General features: G+C 45.9%; 1 protein-coding gene across 1 annotated transcript in view; it reads left to right on the top strand.

Annotated features, from left to right (window-relative positions):
* Positions 1–17,667, top strand: part of ADCY3 (adenylate cyclase 3) — a gene marked incomplete in the record, with an annotated part of 286,396 nt that overhangs the window by 46,124 nt on the left and 222,605 nt on the right. Inside the window, 1 exon segment of the mRNA XM_078786848.1 lies at positions 3,290–3,439. Coding sequence (XP_078642974.1) covers positions 3,290–3,439 — 150 coding nt within the window.

Raw genomic sequence — 17,667 nt, 5'->3', positions numbered from 1 at the left:
AGAAACAGGTTGAGATGGTTTGGTCATGTGTTGAGGAAGGATGAAAGTGACTGGTTGAGAAGAGTGATGGAAATGAATGTAGAAGGAAGTAGAGGATGGGGAAGACCGAGAAAGACTTGGCTGAAGATGGTCGAAGAAGAAATGCGGGCAAGGGGGTTAACAAGGGGAGATGCAGAAAATAGGGCAAAATGGAGAAGATTGTCATGGGGCCCGCAAGGCTAACCCCCGCTCTGGCAGAGAAAATGGCCTTAAAATGCCTGTTGTTGTTGTTGTATAGATCAACCATTGCTACTTTATACCTCGTGTTTGCAGAAAACATTGAAAAAGTTTACGAACAGCAAACAATGGTGATTCTTGGCAGGAAGTGTATTGGGCTTTACTTTCCCATCCAACGTCCTACTTTTAGCTTTTCCAACAACTTGCGGCTGCACAGGGAAAGTACAATAGCGATGGTGACTGTTGCATCCTGTTTGTTCATTTTGAACTGTTATGTAACAATGGCTTTTGTTCACAATCGAGCACCAAGTGAATATGTGTGCAAAATTTGTTGGCAGTAATGAAAAAAGAAATGATTATTGCAATTGTGACAGTTTCGCAATTTTCGAGTTACCAGATGTTGAATATGAGGTAATGTACTTTTTACCATGGAGCCATGGGTTTTTAACCTGTGCAAAAGGTGCCGATATCTCTATGCCTTTGCAAAAGGGAAACGGCAATGAACAAGACTGAGTGTTTAAAACAAGCAGAGTCTAGATTGGGGTTGATCTGAGAATGTGAACAATCTGTATTGAAGTGGATCTGCCCCTGGACTCGCATAATCACACAGACTGTTCACAGCTCTCCCTTACCTCGAACAGGCAATGCTCCTGGAATACTCACAGTATTTACCTCATACACCTGGAGCGATAACCGGGGATAAGCAATTGGTCCGTCCGTCCGTCCATCCACAAACACCAGTTTATGAATGAGGTACACGTTGATATTGATCGAATGTTATATTTTGAACACGGATCGGAACATTAATTTGAAAACAAACTTGTAGTTCAGCTCTCAATTCGTCCCGATCACACATGAGAGCAGAGATGAGTGAGGTAATGTTTTACTCTGTCTGCCTGTCTGTCAATCATCAAAATTGCAAATCATTCCAAACAGGAAACTTGCTGTTTTTAAGGATGTTATAAAGGACACAAGCAACAGGCATGAAGAACTAATGTAACATGTTGAATAAGGTGGTGTGAAAGACGCTCTGTTAACGGTGGTGAAATCCCAGAATTAGTGGTTTTCTACGACTTTTATTATCATTATTTTCTACGACCAAAACTTTATTTTATTTAAATTTAATTTTATGCCTGAACACTGTAGAACACATTTTTAGGCGTTTTAAAGCCGTCGCTTGCCAGAGTGATGACATTAGAAGATGTTCCCGGACCTCCTAACGGGGTGGACCACATGGAGGTTGCCACCTCCCATCCCATTGAATGATAATGGTGGAGGTTTACACTGAAATACACGGCAGATTTCACAAATAGAGAATTACTCTGTCGTTGCATTTTCTTCTTCTGCTTCTTCTTCTTCCTGGTCTTCTTCTTCCTGTTATTCTTCTTCTTCTTCGCTCTTTTAAAGAAAATATAATGTGCAATAAAGCTGCAAAATATGCTTGATCGAACTTCCAATTGATTTCTGTAGAGGCGGTCGTTTTTTACCTGGAGCTGCCTGTGAAACACGATTGGCTACGTGTATGTTTGAGGAAATCTAAAAAGTGCACAAGACTTCCACAGTTTAACAGTTTTAAATATCAACTTTTACTGTCAATCGAACTCAGTTCAGTGTAAAGTGGGATAATTGAGGGAGTTTTTATTATTTTATTTAATCCCCACCCTTCCCGTTTGAATTCCCCTGCTTTCTGCTTGAAGAGTCCCAGTTACCAGAAGTATAATTTATATTGTAATCACATATTAATGAATTAATTCTTTGATAATAGCGACTTCATTTGTCCACCTCCCCCAGGGATTTTGTGTGAAGGTGTATAAGTAGCTTGTTGTGACGTATGCCAATGCCGCTTACATTAACAAAAGTAATGACACTAATAACAACAATCTTTCTATAATTCACCAAATGTCTGTCTGTCCGTCTGTTCCCATGTATCGCAAAAACGGCTGAACCGATCGCAACGAAATTTTGGGTCGGTCATCCTGGGGCCCCCTGGAGTAAAATAGGCTATAATGTTTTTCCAATTTTTTTTTCCAATTTTTCCAATTTTCCAGTTTTTCCAAACACGATGGAATAACATTTACCGATATGAACAGTGATATGTGGCTTTTATTGAAATTCTACAAATACTGTTTAGATTTTGATGATTTGTGTGTGATATGATTTAACGGATGTTTATATAAATCGTTTAAAATAAAAAAAGCCTTCAATTTCTGATATTTTGCCTTTTCATTTGGGCCTCCCAATTGAAGCCCCGCCCATAGGGCGGGTACCGTTGTTAGTAATTATAATTGCATAATAATATTAACATTATAACAAAATAATAATATTCACAATAATAAATATAATAGCATGACTCCCCTGTCGCTCCTGTAGAGAGCGGGTGTTTCTAGTACAGTAAAATCTGGAAACTACGGGAGCAATTTAAAAAGCCTGTCGAAGTACTCCTGTCCCAGGTACTAAAAAGCTCCCAGGTGTATTGATATGCTCATGGCTGGATGCTCCTGTCCCAGGTACTAAAAAGTACACTACGACGCAGGGATGGTTTTATTGAATAACTTGCACCTTTTCTTGGTTGTTATATCCTTGCTGTCCTGAAAGGATGCTACTACTTACCTTTGAGCTGTCTGAGTCTTTTAGCCTGATTCCTGGTGCATCTTTAAACTTGGATTGTTGTGGATTGAGTTGGTGGATTGGTCTGTTCGCATTTTGGTCTGATTGGTCATCTGCAGACATGAGTTGCTAGATGTTAAAGATCCCAGGGTGTGTTTTGACAATATTAAAAGAGTTATCACTGGTACCCTATCCAATTCCCAAATTCCTGGCCTAATATACAGGAGCACTGCATCTTGGTATCGACTCCCCCCACCCCCCAAAATAATACTCCCTGTGGCTTGCACTCAAAATTGACACCTGGCCCAAAATACTCGTCATAGATTATAATGTTCTTGCAGAAATTTCACTTCGTGTGTGTGTGTGTGTGTGTGTGTGTGTGTGTGTGTGTGTGTGTGTGTGTGTGTGTGTGTGTGTGTGTGTGTGTGTGTGTGTGTGTGTGTGTGTGTGTGTGTTTTTTTGACAGCTATTTGCGAACATTGCCATCTACATGTGTGCCATTGTGGTGGGCATTATGTCTTACATTATGGCTGATCTCAAGCACCGCAAAGCATTTACGGAGGCCCGGCAGGCATTGGAGGTCAAGCTGAATCTGGAGGAACAGGGTCGGCAAGAGGTATGTAACGCTTATTTTTGTATGACACGCATGAAAAACCAAATGACGGGTGCGTGTGCACGCGTGTACTTCTGCACCTGACTATACAGAGGATAAACAGACCACTGCCTTTTGATATACGATTTTAATGCCCATCTCAAGTTGCATTAACAGTTCATTATAACTTGTGGAATGCTCTCACCTGTAGGTCAAATGAAGCAGGGCAGGCAAATGACCTCATCCCTGAAGTTAATTAATGAGTTAGCTGGGTTTTTACTGCCAATCAGATGTCAACATAGCAATTGTCAGACTAACTTTGTTTCTGTCTGGATTGTTTTCTACATTTATTGCATTTGATTGGAGCTTCTACTTTTACCCGGACTTTTGTTTCACCAGTTTTGTTAAAATGAATAGTCTTTTGAACACCTATCCCCGCGCAGTCTTGAGAAAAAAAGGACATGGGCGGAGTTGGTGATCAGAAAATTTGATTGGTCCTGATGATGTAAAATACCATAATATTTTGTCCAACTTCTGCTGAAGGAAAGGTTTTTGAAAGTGCCAAAAAGGTGATTTGTGTTCTACAGTGATCAATAGGTATATAATTTAATTGAAATGAAAAAAAAAAGAATTTACAGGTTGTCAAAGAAATTTTTTTTCGGAAGTTTGCCACCTTTGACGCAGCGTATTTACACCACCTTATTTGACCGTTACATTTGTTCTTCATGCCTGTTGTTTGTGTCCGTTATGACGTCTTTAAAAACAGTTAAGTTTCCTGTTTGGAATTATCTTTATCTTTGACACCGAAGGTGGATGGAGGTTATGTTTTCACCCCTGTGTGTTTGTTACTTGGCAAAAAACATTTTTTGACAAGTATGTTGATCACTCCAGTTTGTGTGTTTGTTTGTCTGTCTGCTCACTTATACTTGCCCACAATTCACAAATTTAAACCGATCTTAACGAAACTTCACAAAATGGTGGAGTTCGTGGTCCGACAAAATCCTATATATATTTGAGGTCAAAAAGTCATAAGGTCAACTGCCAAAGGTCAACTTTTTCAAATTTCTAAAATCCTCAGTTTTCATCCAATTGACTTTTTTTTTTTTTTTTTTTTTTTTTTTTTGTATACAAGATCGAGGCTCGTGAAAGAGCTAACATTAATCACACAAAAAGACAAACCGACACACAAAACACAAAAAACAAGGGGAGCGGTAGACAAGATGGGGAGAGATTTGAAAAGACTTGAAATTTGAAAAGGATTTTCATATCAGCGAACTGAATTCAACCACCAACTATTTTTGAGGTCAACATAGATCACAAGGTTAACATAGCCCAAATATCTAAAATTGTCAATTTTCATCTGATTAACTTAAAATTTGAAGACAATTTGCATATCAGGTCACTGAATTCAACCAATATTTATTTTTGAGGTCAAAAGGATGATCTACATCTACTGAGTGCCATTCATTCTACTTTCTTCTCTTTTGCCAAGTGTCACTCTATGAGTGATTTTTCATCTGTTTGTTTGTCTGTGAGTAGGATATCTCATAAAATTGGGAACGGATTTGGACGAAATTTGGTGAAGAGGTTGGATATGTGATACGGATGAATTGATTAGATTTTGGTGAAGATTTGGATCCGGATCCAGACACAAGAATTTTCTTCGTGATTCTTCACCATTAAGAGATAGGGCCAAACCAATACACACCAGAATATCCCAAAATGTTATGGATGGATTCAGACAAAACTTGGGCCGGCGAATCGCTGGGCACCGAAGGGGGGCCGGCGATGACGCACGCTGAAAGGGAGTACTCAGTTTTCACTCCAGTTTCTTTATTTCTTGTTTGTTTGTTTTCTTGCTTTCCTGTTTGTTTGTTTGTTTTCTCATTTGTCCGGGCGATATCTCAGCCATCCTTTGAGCTAGGAAGCTGAGATTTTGACACAATAGTGAGCATGTGCTTTGGCAAAAGTGTATTTTTTGCTTTTTAATTAATTAATTGATTGATTAATTACTTTTAAAAAATTCCCTTTTTAAGGCCATTTTCCCTGCGAGAGCAGGGGTTAGCCTTGCAGGCCACATGACATTCATCATGGTTCTCTTTTTGAGGCAATGTTTTTATGGCCAGATGCTCTTCCTGACACCAACCCTTTAGTCGCCTCTTATGACACGCAGGGATACGGTGTACGTATTCTAAACTAGGGCACATTCATCCCAGCAAGCTGGTACCCAATTTGTCGACCTCGGAAGGATGACAGGCTGAGTCAACCCCCCTGGCGTTAATTCAACGATCGCCCGGGATTCAAACTCATGATCCTAGGATCCCAAGCCAGCAACCTAACCATTAAGACACCAGGCTTAATTAATTACTTCATTATTTGCTTTATTAACTCCTCAATTATTATCTATTTATTAATCACTTATTTATTTTCTTTCTCATCAAGTCAATATCTCAGGCACCTTTTGAGTTAGGAAACTGATATTTGGACACGACAATGACCAAGTGATTTGGCTGTAAATGGTATTTTTGATTTATTGATTAATCGATTATTTATTTATGGATTAATCAATTGTTAATTTTTTTATAAACTAATTATTGAAATAATTTTCAAAAACTTACAGCATTGGATGAAACACAGGTGCTTTAGGTATGCTATCCCCCAATTGATTAATAAATTAATTACTTTACCTTTATTTATTTAATTATGCAATTAATGAATTGTTGTACTTCTCTCCCTCCCAATATTGTCTCTATGTGCTGCACAGTGGCTCGGCGTCCCGGCAATGCCGTGCTGGAGGATGTTATTTATTTGGCATGGGGGTGGCGTACTTTGAATGTATCTCTGTACTTGTTTTTTATTTTTTCAAGTGATTCTTCACCATTGAGTAATTGGGCCGAAAACGATATCTAGTATGATATTTGAAAAATTGTGGGTGATTTATTACAAAACTAGGTGGATGGGTTGGGTAGGTGACAAGAACAAGCCAAATAGATTTTGGTACAGGTCCGGATCCATATCCGTCCGGCCTATCGGTGTGTTGCAAAAGGTAAACTGTTCAGCCTATTGGAGGTATGAGCTCTACTGAGTGCCATCCTCATCATTTTTGTTTGACTGCTAGGCCATGCAGACGCAGACAGAGTAAAAAAAATTATCTCGGTCCTCTCTGTGCTTGTGTGATCGAGACAAATTTAGAGCCAAAGTACTGCTAAACTACTGGTTCGGTTTCCTATTCGTGTTGAAAATATAACATTGAATAAAAATGAAGTTGTTCCTCGATCCTAAACTGATGTTTGTAGAGAGACAGACAAAGTGAACCAATTGCTTGACCCGCTTTTTGATTCGTGCGTGTGGGATGATTATGATATTATTTGGTCGATTATCTCCAGTAATCATAACGTAGGTTGACGTCTAGTACAAAATCCTTACTTGCAGTGCTTCCCAATATACTTTGCAGCTTTGCACAAACACCTGTCCCATCAGAGTGGATTTTCTTGATCACGAGCATGGAATGCTTCAGGGCGTGTGCAATGTCAGTTAAAAACATCATTATTAAGTCTTGCTTGTCCATGACAGGATGCTTTCGCGATGCTATGCAGTCAATCGTTTGTAACTTTCAACGGACTTGAGTTGTGTGTGTGTGTGTGTGTGTGTGTGTGTGTGTGTGTGTGTGTGTGTGTGTGTGTGTGTGTGTGTGTGTGTGCGTGTGTGTGCACGTGTGTATGAGTGTGAGTGTGATCACATTTGTTGTTGCACCCTCTGCGATGTCATAGGTTGCCTTGTCTATTTTCAGCACTTCCATTCAAACAAGAAATCAGCCATTCCATGTCAAATCATCAAAGAATCTGCCATCATCTCTCAGATTTTTGTAAAACTTTGGGAACCAATTGGGACCCATGAAAAACGGCAAGAACTCAAATATTTTTGCTAACAGCCTCTTAATTAGTGAGATACAGGTTAACGAACTTTGGACTAATTAGCGCGAAGTCGCGAATTCAAATGGCCATATCTCTAAAAGTATAACACCTAGAGAGCTGGTTTTGGTGTCATTTTAAAGGTATTTTCATGCCCTATGAATTTGTCTGGGCAACATTTTCCTACCTCCAACCACAAAAAAGTTATCACAAAATATAAACTTCAATTGTGAATCCCCAAAAAATGTATCCTTCAAATTTCCTCAAATTCATCCCAGAGGTACCTTATGATGTCAAGAAGCTTCCACATAAATTTTGTGATGGGCACTCCAATAGTTTCTGAGATATGAGCAATAATGTACATGTATGGCATATAGGTTCGAAAATCAGCATTTGTAATGTATTATACAATCAATAAGTGAGTTCAAGTACACAGTGTTCACTAACCTGACTTAGGTTCACTAACCAGTGTCACCGATTTTCTTGGTTTTGGATTTCACATATTTATCTGCAGCAAGTCTCTTTTTTGGAATAGGTGATTCTCCAATCAATCCCAAAGACTCATTCAGTGTATTCAGTTCCATTTCAGGAGAATGAAATTCAAACTCCCCTGAACTGCCTGGTATTGGTGATTCACCTCCACCATCATTGTCCTCACTACTGCTAATAGCGCTGCTGGTCACTGGTAATGGTATTTCACTCTGAGTCTCTACCACACCTGGTTGTCTTTTTGCCAGTTTCTTACGACACTGGGTACAGATTTTCTGTGCACTTTGCAGTTTGAGGCTTGGATGAGCGGCTATGGCTTTTTGGCTAACAGCTCTCAAGCCAGATGACTTTGGTTTTTCATGAGCTCCAAAGGGATTGCAGCAGGATTTCTGCTTCAAGATGAACTTTTCCTTGGCAGTCGTCATTTTTCTGCAGCTCCTTCAGAAGTGAACTGCCAATTTCTGTTGGTGGCAGGCCTAAGCATTACACTAAGCCAACTTGGACTTTCCCTGGGGATCTTAGACTGTGAAAGTTGCATCACCTCGACTTACCCACATGGGAAATCCCAGTTGGAATTCCCCAGATGAGAATTCCCCTCAGGCCCAGTTGAAAATGAAAGTATATGATACCTCAAAGCAATTGATGGTTGTTCCCTGTGTTCCCTGTCATGGCTAGGTTAGAATGATTGTATAATACATTACAAATGCTGATTTTCGAACCTATATGCCATACGTACATGTACATTATTGCTCATATCTCAGAAACTATTGGAGTGCCCATCACAAAACTTATGTGGAAGCTTCTTGACATCATAAGGTACATCTGGGATGAATTTGAGGAAATTTGAAGGATACATTTTTTTTGGATTCACGATTGAAGTTTATATTTTGTGATAACTTTTTTGTGATTGGAGGTAGGAAAATGTTACCCAGACAAATTTATAGGGCATGAAAATACCTTTAAAATGACACCAAAACCAGCTCTCTAGGTGTTATACTTTTAGAGATATGGCCATTTGAATTCGCGACATCGCGCTAATTAGTCCAAAGTTCGTTAACCTGTATCTCACTAATTAAGAGGCTGTTAGCAAAAATATTTGAGTTCTAGCTGTTTTTCATGGGTCCCAATTGGTTCCCAAAGTTTTACAAAAATCTGAGAGATGACGGCAGATTCTTTGATGATTTGACATGGAATGACCCAAATACCTGATGCTGGGTCTTAGTTACCAACAGTATAAATAAAACTCTTTCAAAGATTGTTAATCTTCCTACTTTGCTGAAATTTTCATAAGCAAAAAGTCAACATCAGATATGAAGAAGCGTCATTATGAAAATGAAAGAAAATCATTTGAAGGGAAGAATGATTTCTTTGATCTGGTGAACATAAAGCCAGTAAGTATTTCCTTTCCCATTCTAGGTCATGCGGTGATGTCTCATCCAAACTTCCGACATCGTCACACACACTTTCTGGATGTCAGTCGAATATAGCACATCATTACAACGTAAAAGTGTAATTTGGGTGAGGCAAATTTGGGTGTGATCCTCAAAGCCTGGTTGGGCCTGCCCATGTGGAAATGCACATTGGTTCATTTCGACACAGGTGATGCAATTTGTAATTTGTATTTTACATGATTTATCCTCTTGATTTATAATCGGGCTCGCCATTTTAAGCCTGTGTGTTCTGGCTTCAGCCAGAACGAGGAGGGGGGCAGTGTTTATTGGAGGATTGTGCACTTTGACTTTTATATTTTGCAATTTTGATGAATGTTGTCATGCAGTACGTGTAGCGTCTGTATGACGTCTGTGCTTATGTGGGTACAAATGCATCTAATGTATGTATCCGCCATTTATTTAACAGCCCCAATTATTCCCACCCTATTATGGCTTTGGCCGACGGATGTGTTTGGGCCACCAAGTATTTCACTAACTGGCTCACCAGGCCTGACATTTTGCTGGCAGACATTTCCTCCAGCTTAACTTTCTTCATGAGAGACATCGCCCCGCATGCAAAACAATAGTTATGGTTGGTCTAGAGTCAGACCTTGTACATACAGCTCAGAGGCTTTCTTGTCAGCCTGAATGTGTGATTGCACATGTATGTCGAGACTCATGGAGGAGCTAAACATTATGGCAGCATATCAACGGGGCAGCATAAGGAAGCAGGCAAGAGGGAGGGGATGGGAGACTTGTTACATTGAGGAGAGGCACAGAAAGGAAAAGGGGTTCGAATATTAGCAAGAATTAGTGATTTAATTAGGGGTTCAAGCAAGAATTAGGGGTTCGGTTGCGAGAGTACGCTGGCGTTGCATATTCGCCGCTTCTCCGACTGGATGGATGTACAGGGTCTGCTTCTACTTTTCTGACCTGACATCTCACAACTGTCCTGCCTTTTCACACCCGCACGTGCCGCGTGTTCTCCGGCTGGATAACGGAATCTGCTTTTGATGGTACGGAATACGGAATCGAAAGGCCCGCTCCCGTTGTTTGTGGCCGTGGCCTTGTTTGCCGGTGGCCTTGTGGTCTTGGTGGCCTTGTGGCCTTGTTTGCCGCTGTGGTCTTGATTAGCGGCTGCAGTCGTTTGCCGCTGCGTTTGCCGCTGCGTTTGCCGCTGCGTTTGCCGCTGCGTTTGCCGCTTTGCCTCCTCGACCTTGGCCTCGTACTCGTCCCTTCGCTCCTGCCTGGCATGGCTCTGAAGTACTCCGCCGCAAGGCTTCTTCTGCTCAATACCCGCTCCACCCCATCATGCATCTCTGCCATCAAATCAAATGGACTCCTCCGACGACCCAGGTACATTCACCGTGGCTCCGGTCGCAAGTTTGTTTATTTGCAATCAGGTCACTCCATCCCCGTCCTCTGGTCGGCTCAGCGCACTCTCACTCTTCGTCCCAGCGCACCTGGTCACAGCAACCCACACGATCGCACCTCCTGCCTACGAACCCTGGCTAAATCACCTGAATTCATCCCTGCTGTTCAAAACAACATCAAGCTCACCCTGTTCAACACCCGGTCCCTCAACAATAAATGCCTCATCCTGAACGAATACATCCTGGATAACAAACTGGACTTTCTCTGTCTCACCGAAACCTGGCAACAACCTCTGGACTACTACACACTCAACCTCACCACACCCAATGGATATTCCTACGTCAATAAACCACGCTCGGAGGGCCGAGGTGGTGGAATTGCCGTTATCCACCGTCAAGACATCAAGACCAACCTCATCTCCATCTCATCTGCTCCATCATTTGAACACCTGGCTTTAAAACTCTCTGGTCACACGCAGTCAGTCATGGCTGTCGTCTACCGCCCTCCCAAACCACACCCATCATTCCTGTCTGACTTCTCCTACTTTCTGACCCAGCTATGTTCCCTCTCCCCCTCAATCCTCCTCCTTGGTGATTTCAATATCCACATGGACTCCACTGACTCCACAATAACCACTGACTTCACTGATTTACTCACCTGCTTTAACCTCACTCAACATGTCGACTTTCCTACCCATATCCGTGGTCACATTTTGGACCTTGTCTGCTCCACTGGATTAAATTTGCACCATCTCTATGGCTCCGACCTCACCCTCTCTGACCACTTAGCCATCACTCTGACCATCAACATCCCCGCCCCAACACCAAGGCATTATCGCACAATCAACTTCCGTAAGCTAAACGCTCTTTCACCTACCTCATTCTCATCCACCCTCTCTGAAAAAATGTCCACTTCTCCCTTCATTGACCTCCACACCCCTTCCGACCTCACTGACTACTACAACCACACTCTCTCCTCCTGCCTTGACCAGCTTGCGCCTGTAAAAACCAAAACAGTTTCTTTCACCCATTCTGCTCCCTGGTTTACCCCTGAACTCCACCTGATGAAAACTCGTGCTCGCCAACTTGAAAGACTCCGCAATAAAACGGGTCTCACAGTTCACTCCCAAGCCTACAAGGACCACATACAACACTACAAAGATGCCCTCTCCCGCGCCCGCTCTGCCTACTACTCTCAAATTATCCACTCTGGCTCCGGAAACCCAAAAGCACTCTTCTCGACAATAAACAAACTCCTCCGCCCCCTGAACACCACCACCCAGTCATTCACAGTAGACAACTGCATCTCCTTCCTCTCTTTCTTCCAACGCAAAATTGACAACATCTACAACAGCTTGACCACCGCCGCACCCGCTCCCCCTCCAACCACCTGCCCCCCCTTGTCCTGCCATCCCCTGTCTCGGTTCTCCCCAATCTCTCCTACTGACCTCTCTGAACTCCTCATAGGAATGAAAACTGCCACCTGCACTCTTGACCCCATCCCCTCCAGCTTTGTCAAAGCCTCCCTCCCTGCTCTCTCTCCACTTATCATTGCAACAATAAACTCCTCCCTGTCTACAGGCATCGTCCCACCTTCCCTCAAAATTGCTGCTGTTACCCCCATTCTAAAAAAACCTGGTCTAAACCCTGACACCCTAAACAACTTCAGACCCATCTCCAACCTACCCTTTCTGTCAAAAGTTTTGGAACGCGCTGTAGCCACTCAACTCAAACATCATCTCTCTGCCAATAACCTGTATGAAACATTCCAATCCGGATTCCGCTCCAACCACAGTACTGAAACTGCTCTCCTCAAAATCACCAACGACCTTCTCCTCTCCTCTGACGCTGGCAACCTCAACATTCTCGTCCTCCTCGACCTCAGCGCTGCCTTTGACACCATCGATCACACTATCCTCCTCACCCGACTTGAATCCACCTTTAACGTCACCGGCACTGCCCTCTCTTGGATTAAATCATACCTCTCTGACAGATGCCAGTTCATCTCCATCAATAACTGCAAATCCCCCACTGCTCCCCTCCCCCAAGGTGTCCCCCAAGGTTCAGTTCTTGGCCCCCTCCTCTTCATCCTTTACCTGTCCCCGCTCGGTCACTTAATCCGCCGTCATGGTCTCCAATTCCACTGCTTCGCCGATGACATCCAGCTTTTCATCTCCACCAAGTCCGTCTCCACCGACACCCACTCTATCCTGACAAACTGCATCACTGAAATAAAATCCTGGCTTCAAATCAACTTCCTCAAGCTTAACTGTGATAAATCTGAAATAATCATCATTGGCCCAAAAACGCTCACAAAATCCACCCATAACTTTGCCCTCAACATCGACGGTATCCCAGTATCCACCTCCCCTCACATCCGGAATCTTGGCGTCATCTTTGACCAAACCCTTTCCTTCGACAAATACACTAAACAGATCACAAAGTCAGCCTTCTTTCACCTGAAAAACATTGCCCGTCTCCGCTCATCCCTCTCCTCCACGGCTGCAGAAACCCTCATCCACGCCTTCATCACCTCCCGTCTGGACTACTGCAATAGCCTCCTCTATGGTTCACCCTCAAAAATCACCAATAAACTCCAATACATTCAGAACTCCGCTGCCCGTCTACTCACTCATTCCCGGACCCGTGACCACATCACCCCCGTCCTTTACAAGCTTCACTGGCTCCCCATCCCCCAGAGAATCCAGTACAAAATCCTCCTCTTGACATACAAAGCCCTCCATAACCTGGCCCCATCCTTCCTGGCTGACCTCCTCTCCAGACACACTCCCACCCGCAACCTCCGCTCTACTGGTACCAACCTCCTGACCCCCTCCATCCGGACCAAATTCAGATCCTGGGGGGACAGGGCCTTCTCCATCGCTGCTCCCACCCTCTGGAACTCACTACCTCACACCATCAGAGACTCCTCCTCACTCACCACATTCAAAACATCACTAAAGACCCACCTGTTCAACGCTGCATTCAACATTCAACCCACAGCATTTAACCCCTGACTATCTCTTCTCCTTCTCCCTCCTTTTGCTTTAAATATTTCCCTATTGATTCTTGTCTTTTTGCAATTGTTGTTTTCATGTATTGTTATGCATTATGTTTTCCACTCTGTCAAAGCGCCTTTGGGCTTCTGGAAAAGCGCTATACAAAATAAATGAATTATTATTATTATTATTATTATTATTTATATAATTATTGTGCGCAGGAACATCTTGGATAAAGAGCAATGAAAATGAGACAGGCTTTTGAAGCATAAATCCTGACATGAACTAATGGTGGAAGCTTTTTAGCTTTAAAGATTAGGTTGGGACCCCATTTACTTTATTGGTTACCATGGTTACTGCGTAGGCTCATGATCTTGGTCTCCAGCGTAAATGGGTTTGACTTTACTGTTGTTGTTGTCCTGTCTTTGTTTACAACTGAATTGTGGTGTCAGAATGGGGTTCTTGGCCCGGCTACGTGATATGTAGACACGACGTAATAGAGCGGCACTTGCCGTCTTATGATAGAAGGGACGTAATGGTGATTCTATAGATTTCTAAAATAACCACAGGTAACTGGACCGGCTAAGTTTGTTTTTGTAGAAAATTTTCAAAACTTTATTGACTTGTTTGAGTTATGGTGAAAGTTTTTATCTATTTGTTTTGCATCGTTTAAGACTTTTGTTGGAGCTGCAACATACATCTCTCGCGCACGCACACACACACACACACACACACACACACACACACACACACACACACACACACACACACACACACACACACACACACACACACACACACACACACACACACACACACACACACATCTCGTTTTGTCATTTCTGTTCCCCACAATTCTTTCTCTCTCTTTTATTCACAGACACACACACACACACACACACACACACACACACACACACACACACACACACACACACACACACACACACACTTAATTAATTGTACAGTATCGGTTGTTCCTAAACTTAAATATAAATAATTTAAAGGATTGCTGTAAATGATTTTAATTTCACAACATCCCATATTCAACTTTATTTAAATTGCAAACCTCAAACATAGTTTCTCCACCGAAAGCAAGAACGTCAACCCGTAAGCAATTGACGCGTTTCCCGACTGCATGGATCATCAGCTGGGCACCGTTCTTCCTCGAGGTTTCCATCCTTTCAGCCCAGAACCTCTCCAAACGGCGGATCCACAACCTCGATCATGGATCCACATCAATTGATGGTAAATCAGTAGATCCACAACCTCAGTTGCATCCAGGCAGTCAGTCAACCCATCAATGCAACATCACTTATTCCAACTTTACTCGCAATAGGATTTAATGTGTTATTGAAGGAGCTGGGGCTCCTACGTCGATCGGAAGAATGGACGCGACAAAAAGCTGGAATTCATCCGAGTTGCTTTAATCAAACCAAACACTCAGGCACTCTGAAAAGCCCTTTTATCGGGCAGCAATATATATACATATTATCCCGGAGCGTTTGCCCAGGAAAGGCGAGAGGGGGCGTGGCCCAGCGTCCTGGCTGCGGCCTGGCAAGTTGAGGGCGAGCCTGCCCGGGCGTCCTGGACGAGCCCGGCATGGTGATCGCTCCGCGTCCTTGATAGGTGCAAGGCGATTGTGAAAACCCAGCGGTAGCCGCTACACACGTCCCCCCAGAATCGACTTGCACCGGCAGGGTCAATTTGAGGGGGGTCCTGATGACCCGGCTGAAGCGACCCCATGCGGGTCGTGGGAGGGGGTCCGGTGTGGTGGTGGGCGGTCGAGTGGGGGGCACCGTGGATGGGGGGCGGCCTCGCCGCGGCGGAAGGGCCACCCGTGGTGGGTGGTCGACGTCCACGTGCGCCGGCTTGAGGCGGTCCACCGCAATCCGGTCCGACCTGCCGCCGATGTCGATGACGAACGACTTGTCGTCCCGTCGCAGCACCCGGAAGGGCCCGTCGTACGGCGGCCGGAGTGGCCCCCGATGTGCGTCGTGACGCACAAAAACATACTCCGCTGTGCGAAGTGCTGGGGGGACGTAGGACTGGGGGTCACCGTGGTGGGATGTTGGCACGGGGGCAAACCATCGGGCGGCCTCCTGGAGGTCCGAGCGCTGGTGAGCTGCGGACCAGGGACTGGTAGCGTCGGGCACGAATTCGCCCGGGACGCGTAGCGCCTGGCCATAGACAAGCTCGGTGGTGGATGCCTGGAGGTCCTCCTTGGAGGCCGTGCGGAGGCCCAAAAGGACCCACGGCAGCCGGTCGGCCCAACCGCCGTCTTGAAGGCCGGCCATGAGCGCGGCCTTCATGGAGCGGTGGAATCGCTCGCCCAACCCGTTTGCTTGGGGGTGGTAGGCCGTAGTACGGTGGAGCTTGACCCCCAGGTTGCGGGCGACCGCGCCCCACAGCTCGGAGGTGAACTGTGGTCCGCGGTCTGATGAGATGTCCGCCGGTGCGCCGAAGCGGGCGACCCAGGTGGCGATGAAAGCCTGCGCCACGTCGGCGGTGGTGGTGGAGACGAGGGGAACGGCCTCCGGCCACCTGGTGGTCCTGTCCACCATGGTGAGCAGGTGTGTGAACCCCCGTGACGGGGGGAGGGGGCCCACCAGATCCACGTTGACGTGGTCGAAACGTCGTTCGGGCACGGTGAAAGGTGCCAGCGGGGCCTGGGTGTGTCGGTGGACCTTGGCCCGTTGGCAGGCCGTGCAGGTGCTGGTCCAATCGCGGACGTCCCGACGAAGGCCGTGCCAGACGAATCGCGCCGACACCAGCTTCTGGGAAGCTTTCCGGCCTGGGTGGGAAAGGCCGTGGAGGGAGGCGAAGATGCGGCGTTGCCAGGTGACGGGCACGATGGGGCGAGGCTGGCCTTGGGAGACGTCGCAGAGCAGGACAGTGTCCGCGAAGGGGATGTCGGCCAGGCGGAGGCCCGTGTCCGTCGCCCGGAGGGCTTGCACCGTGGTGTCGGTGGTTTGGTCCGCCGCCATAAGCGCAAAGTCCACGCCCAGGTGGACCGCGTTCGCGCTGGCCCGGGAAAGACAGTCGGCCACGGCGTTGTTTTTGCCGGCGACGTGCCAGATGTCCGTGGTAAACTCCGACACGGCGGAGAGGTGGCGCTGTTGGGCCGACCACGGCTCCGTGACCTTGGCCATGGCGTAAACCAACGGCTTGTGGTCGACGAACGCCGTGAAAGGTCGGCCCTCCAGGAGGTGGCGGAAATGGCGGACGGCCAGGTGTAGACCGAGGAGCTCCCGGTCAAACGTGCTGTATTTGAGCTCGTTCGGCCGGAGCTGCCGGCTGAAAAAAGCGAGTGGCTGCCAAACCCCGTTCACCCATTGCTCATGTACGGCGCCCACCGCGTAGTCGGAGGCATCCGTGGTGAGGGCGATGGGAGCGTTGAGCACCGGGTGAGCGAGCAGTGTTGCGTCGGCGAGGGCCCGCGTTGAGCTTTGGAAGGCCGCATCCATTGCTGCGGACCAGGCGATGTCGTGCTTGGCCGGCTTGCCCCGGAGGGCTTCGTAGAGGGGCCGCATGAGTTGAGCAGCGCGGGGCACGAAGCGGTGATAAAAATTCACCATTCCCAGGAATTCCTGCAGGGCCTTTATGGTGCGGGGACGCGGGAACGTGGTGATGGCCTCGACCTTGGTTGGCAGCGGCACGGCCCCGTTCTTGGTGATGTGGTGGCCCAAAAAATCAACGGCCGTCGTGCCGAAGTGGCATTTGGCCGGGTTGACGATGAGGCCGTGCTCGCTGAGGCGCCCGAACAGTGTTCGGAGGTGGAGGAGGTGCTCGGCCCGGGACGTGCTGGCGACGAGGATGTCGTCCAGGTAAACGAAAAGGAACGGCAGGTCACGCAGCACGCCGTCCATCAAGCGCTGGAACGCCTGAGCCGCGTTCTTGAGACCAAACGGCATCCGCAAGAATTCGAATAAGCCGAACGGCGTGATGACTGCCGTTTTAGGGACGTCGGCCGCCCTGACAGGTACCTGGTGATATCCCCGTATGAGATCAATTTTCGAAAAAATGACCCGTCCCGCCAGACGGGCGGAG

Source organism: Myxine glutinosa, chromosome 11 (assembly GCF_964187855.1).
Source record: "Myxine glutinosa chromosome 11, kmMyxGlut1.1, whole genome shotgun sequence".
In the NCBI taxonomy this organism is placed as follows: domain Eukaryota; kingdom Metazoa; phylum Chordata; class Myxini; order Myxiniformes; family Myxinidae; genus Myxine; species Myxine glutinosa.
Note: the sequence above shows the minus strand (reverse complement) of the source record. Positions and strands in the feature narration are given on the sequence as shown.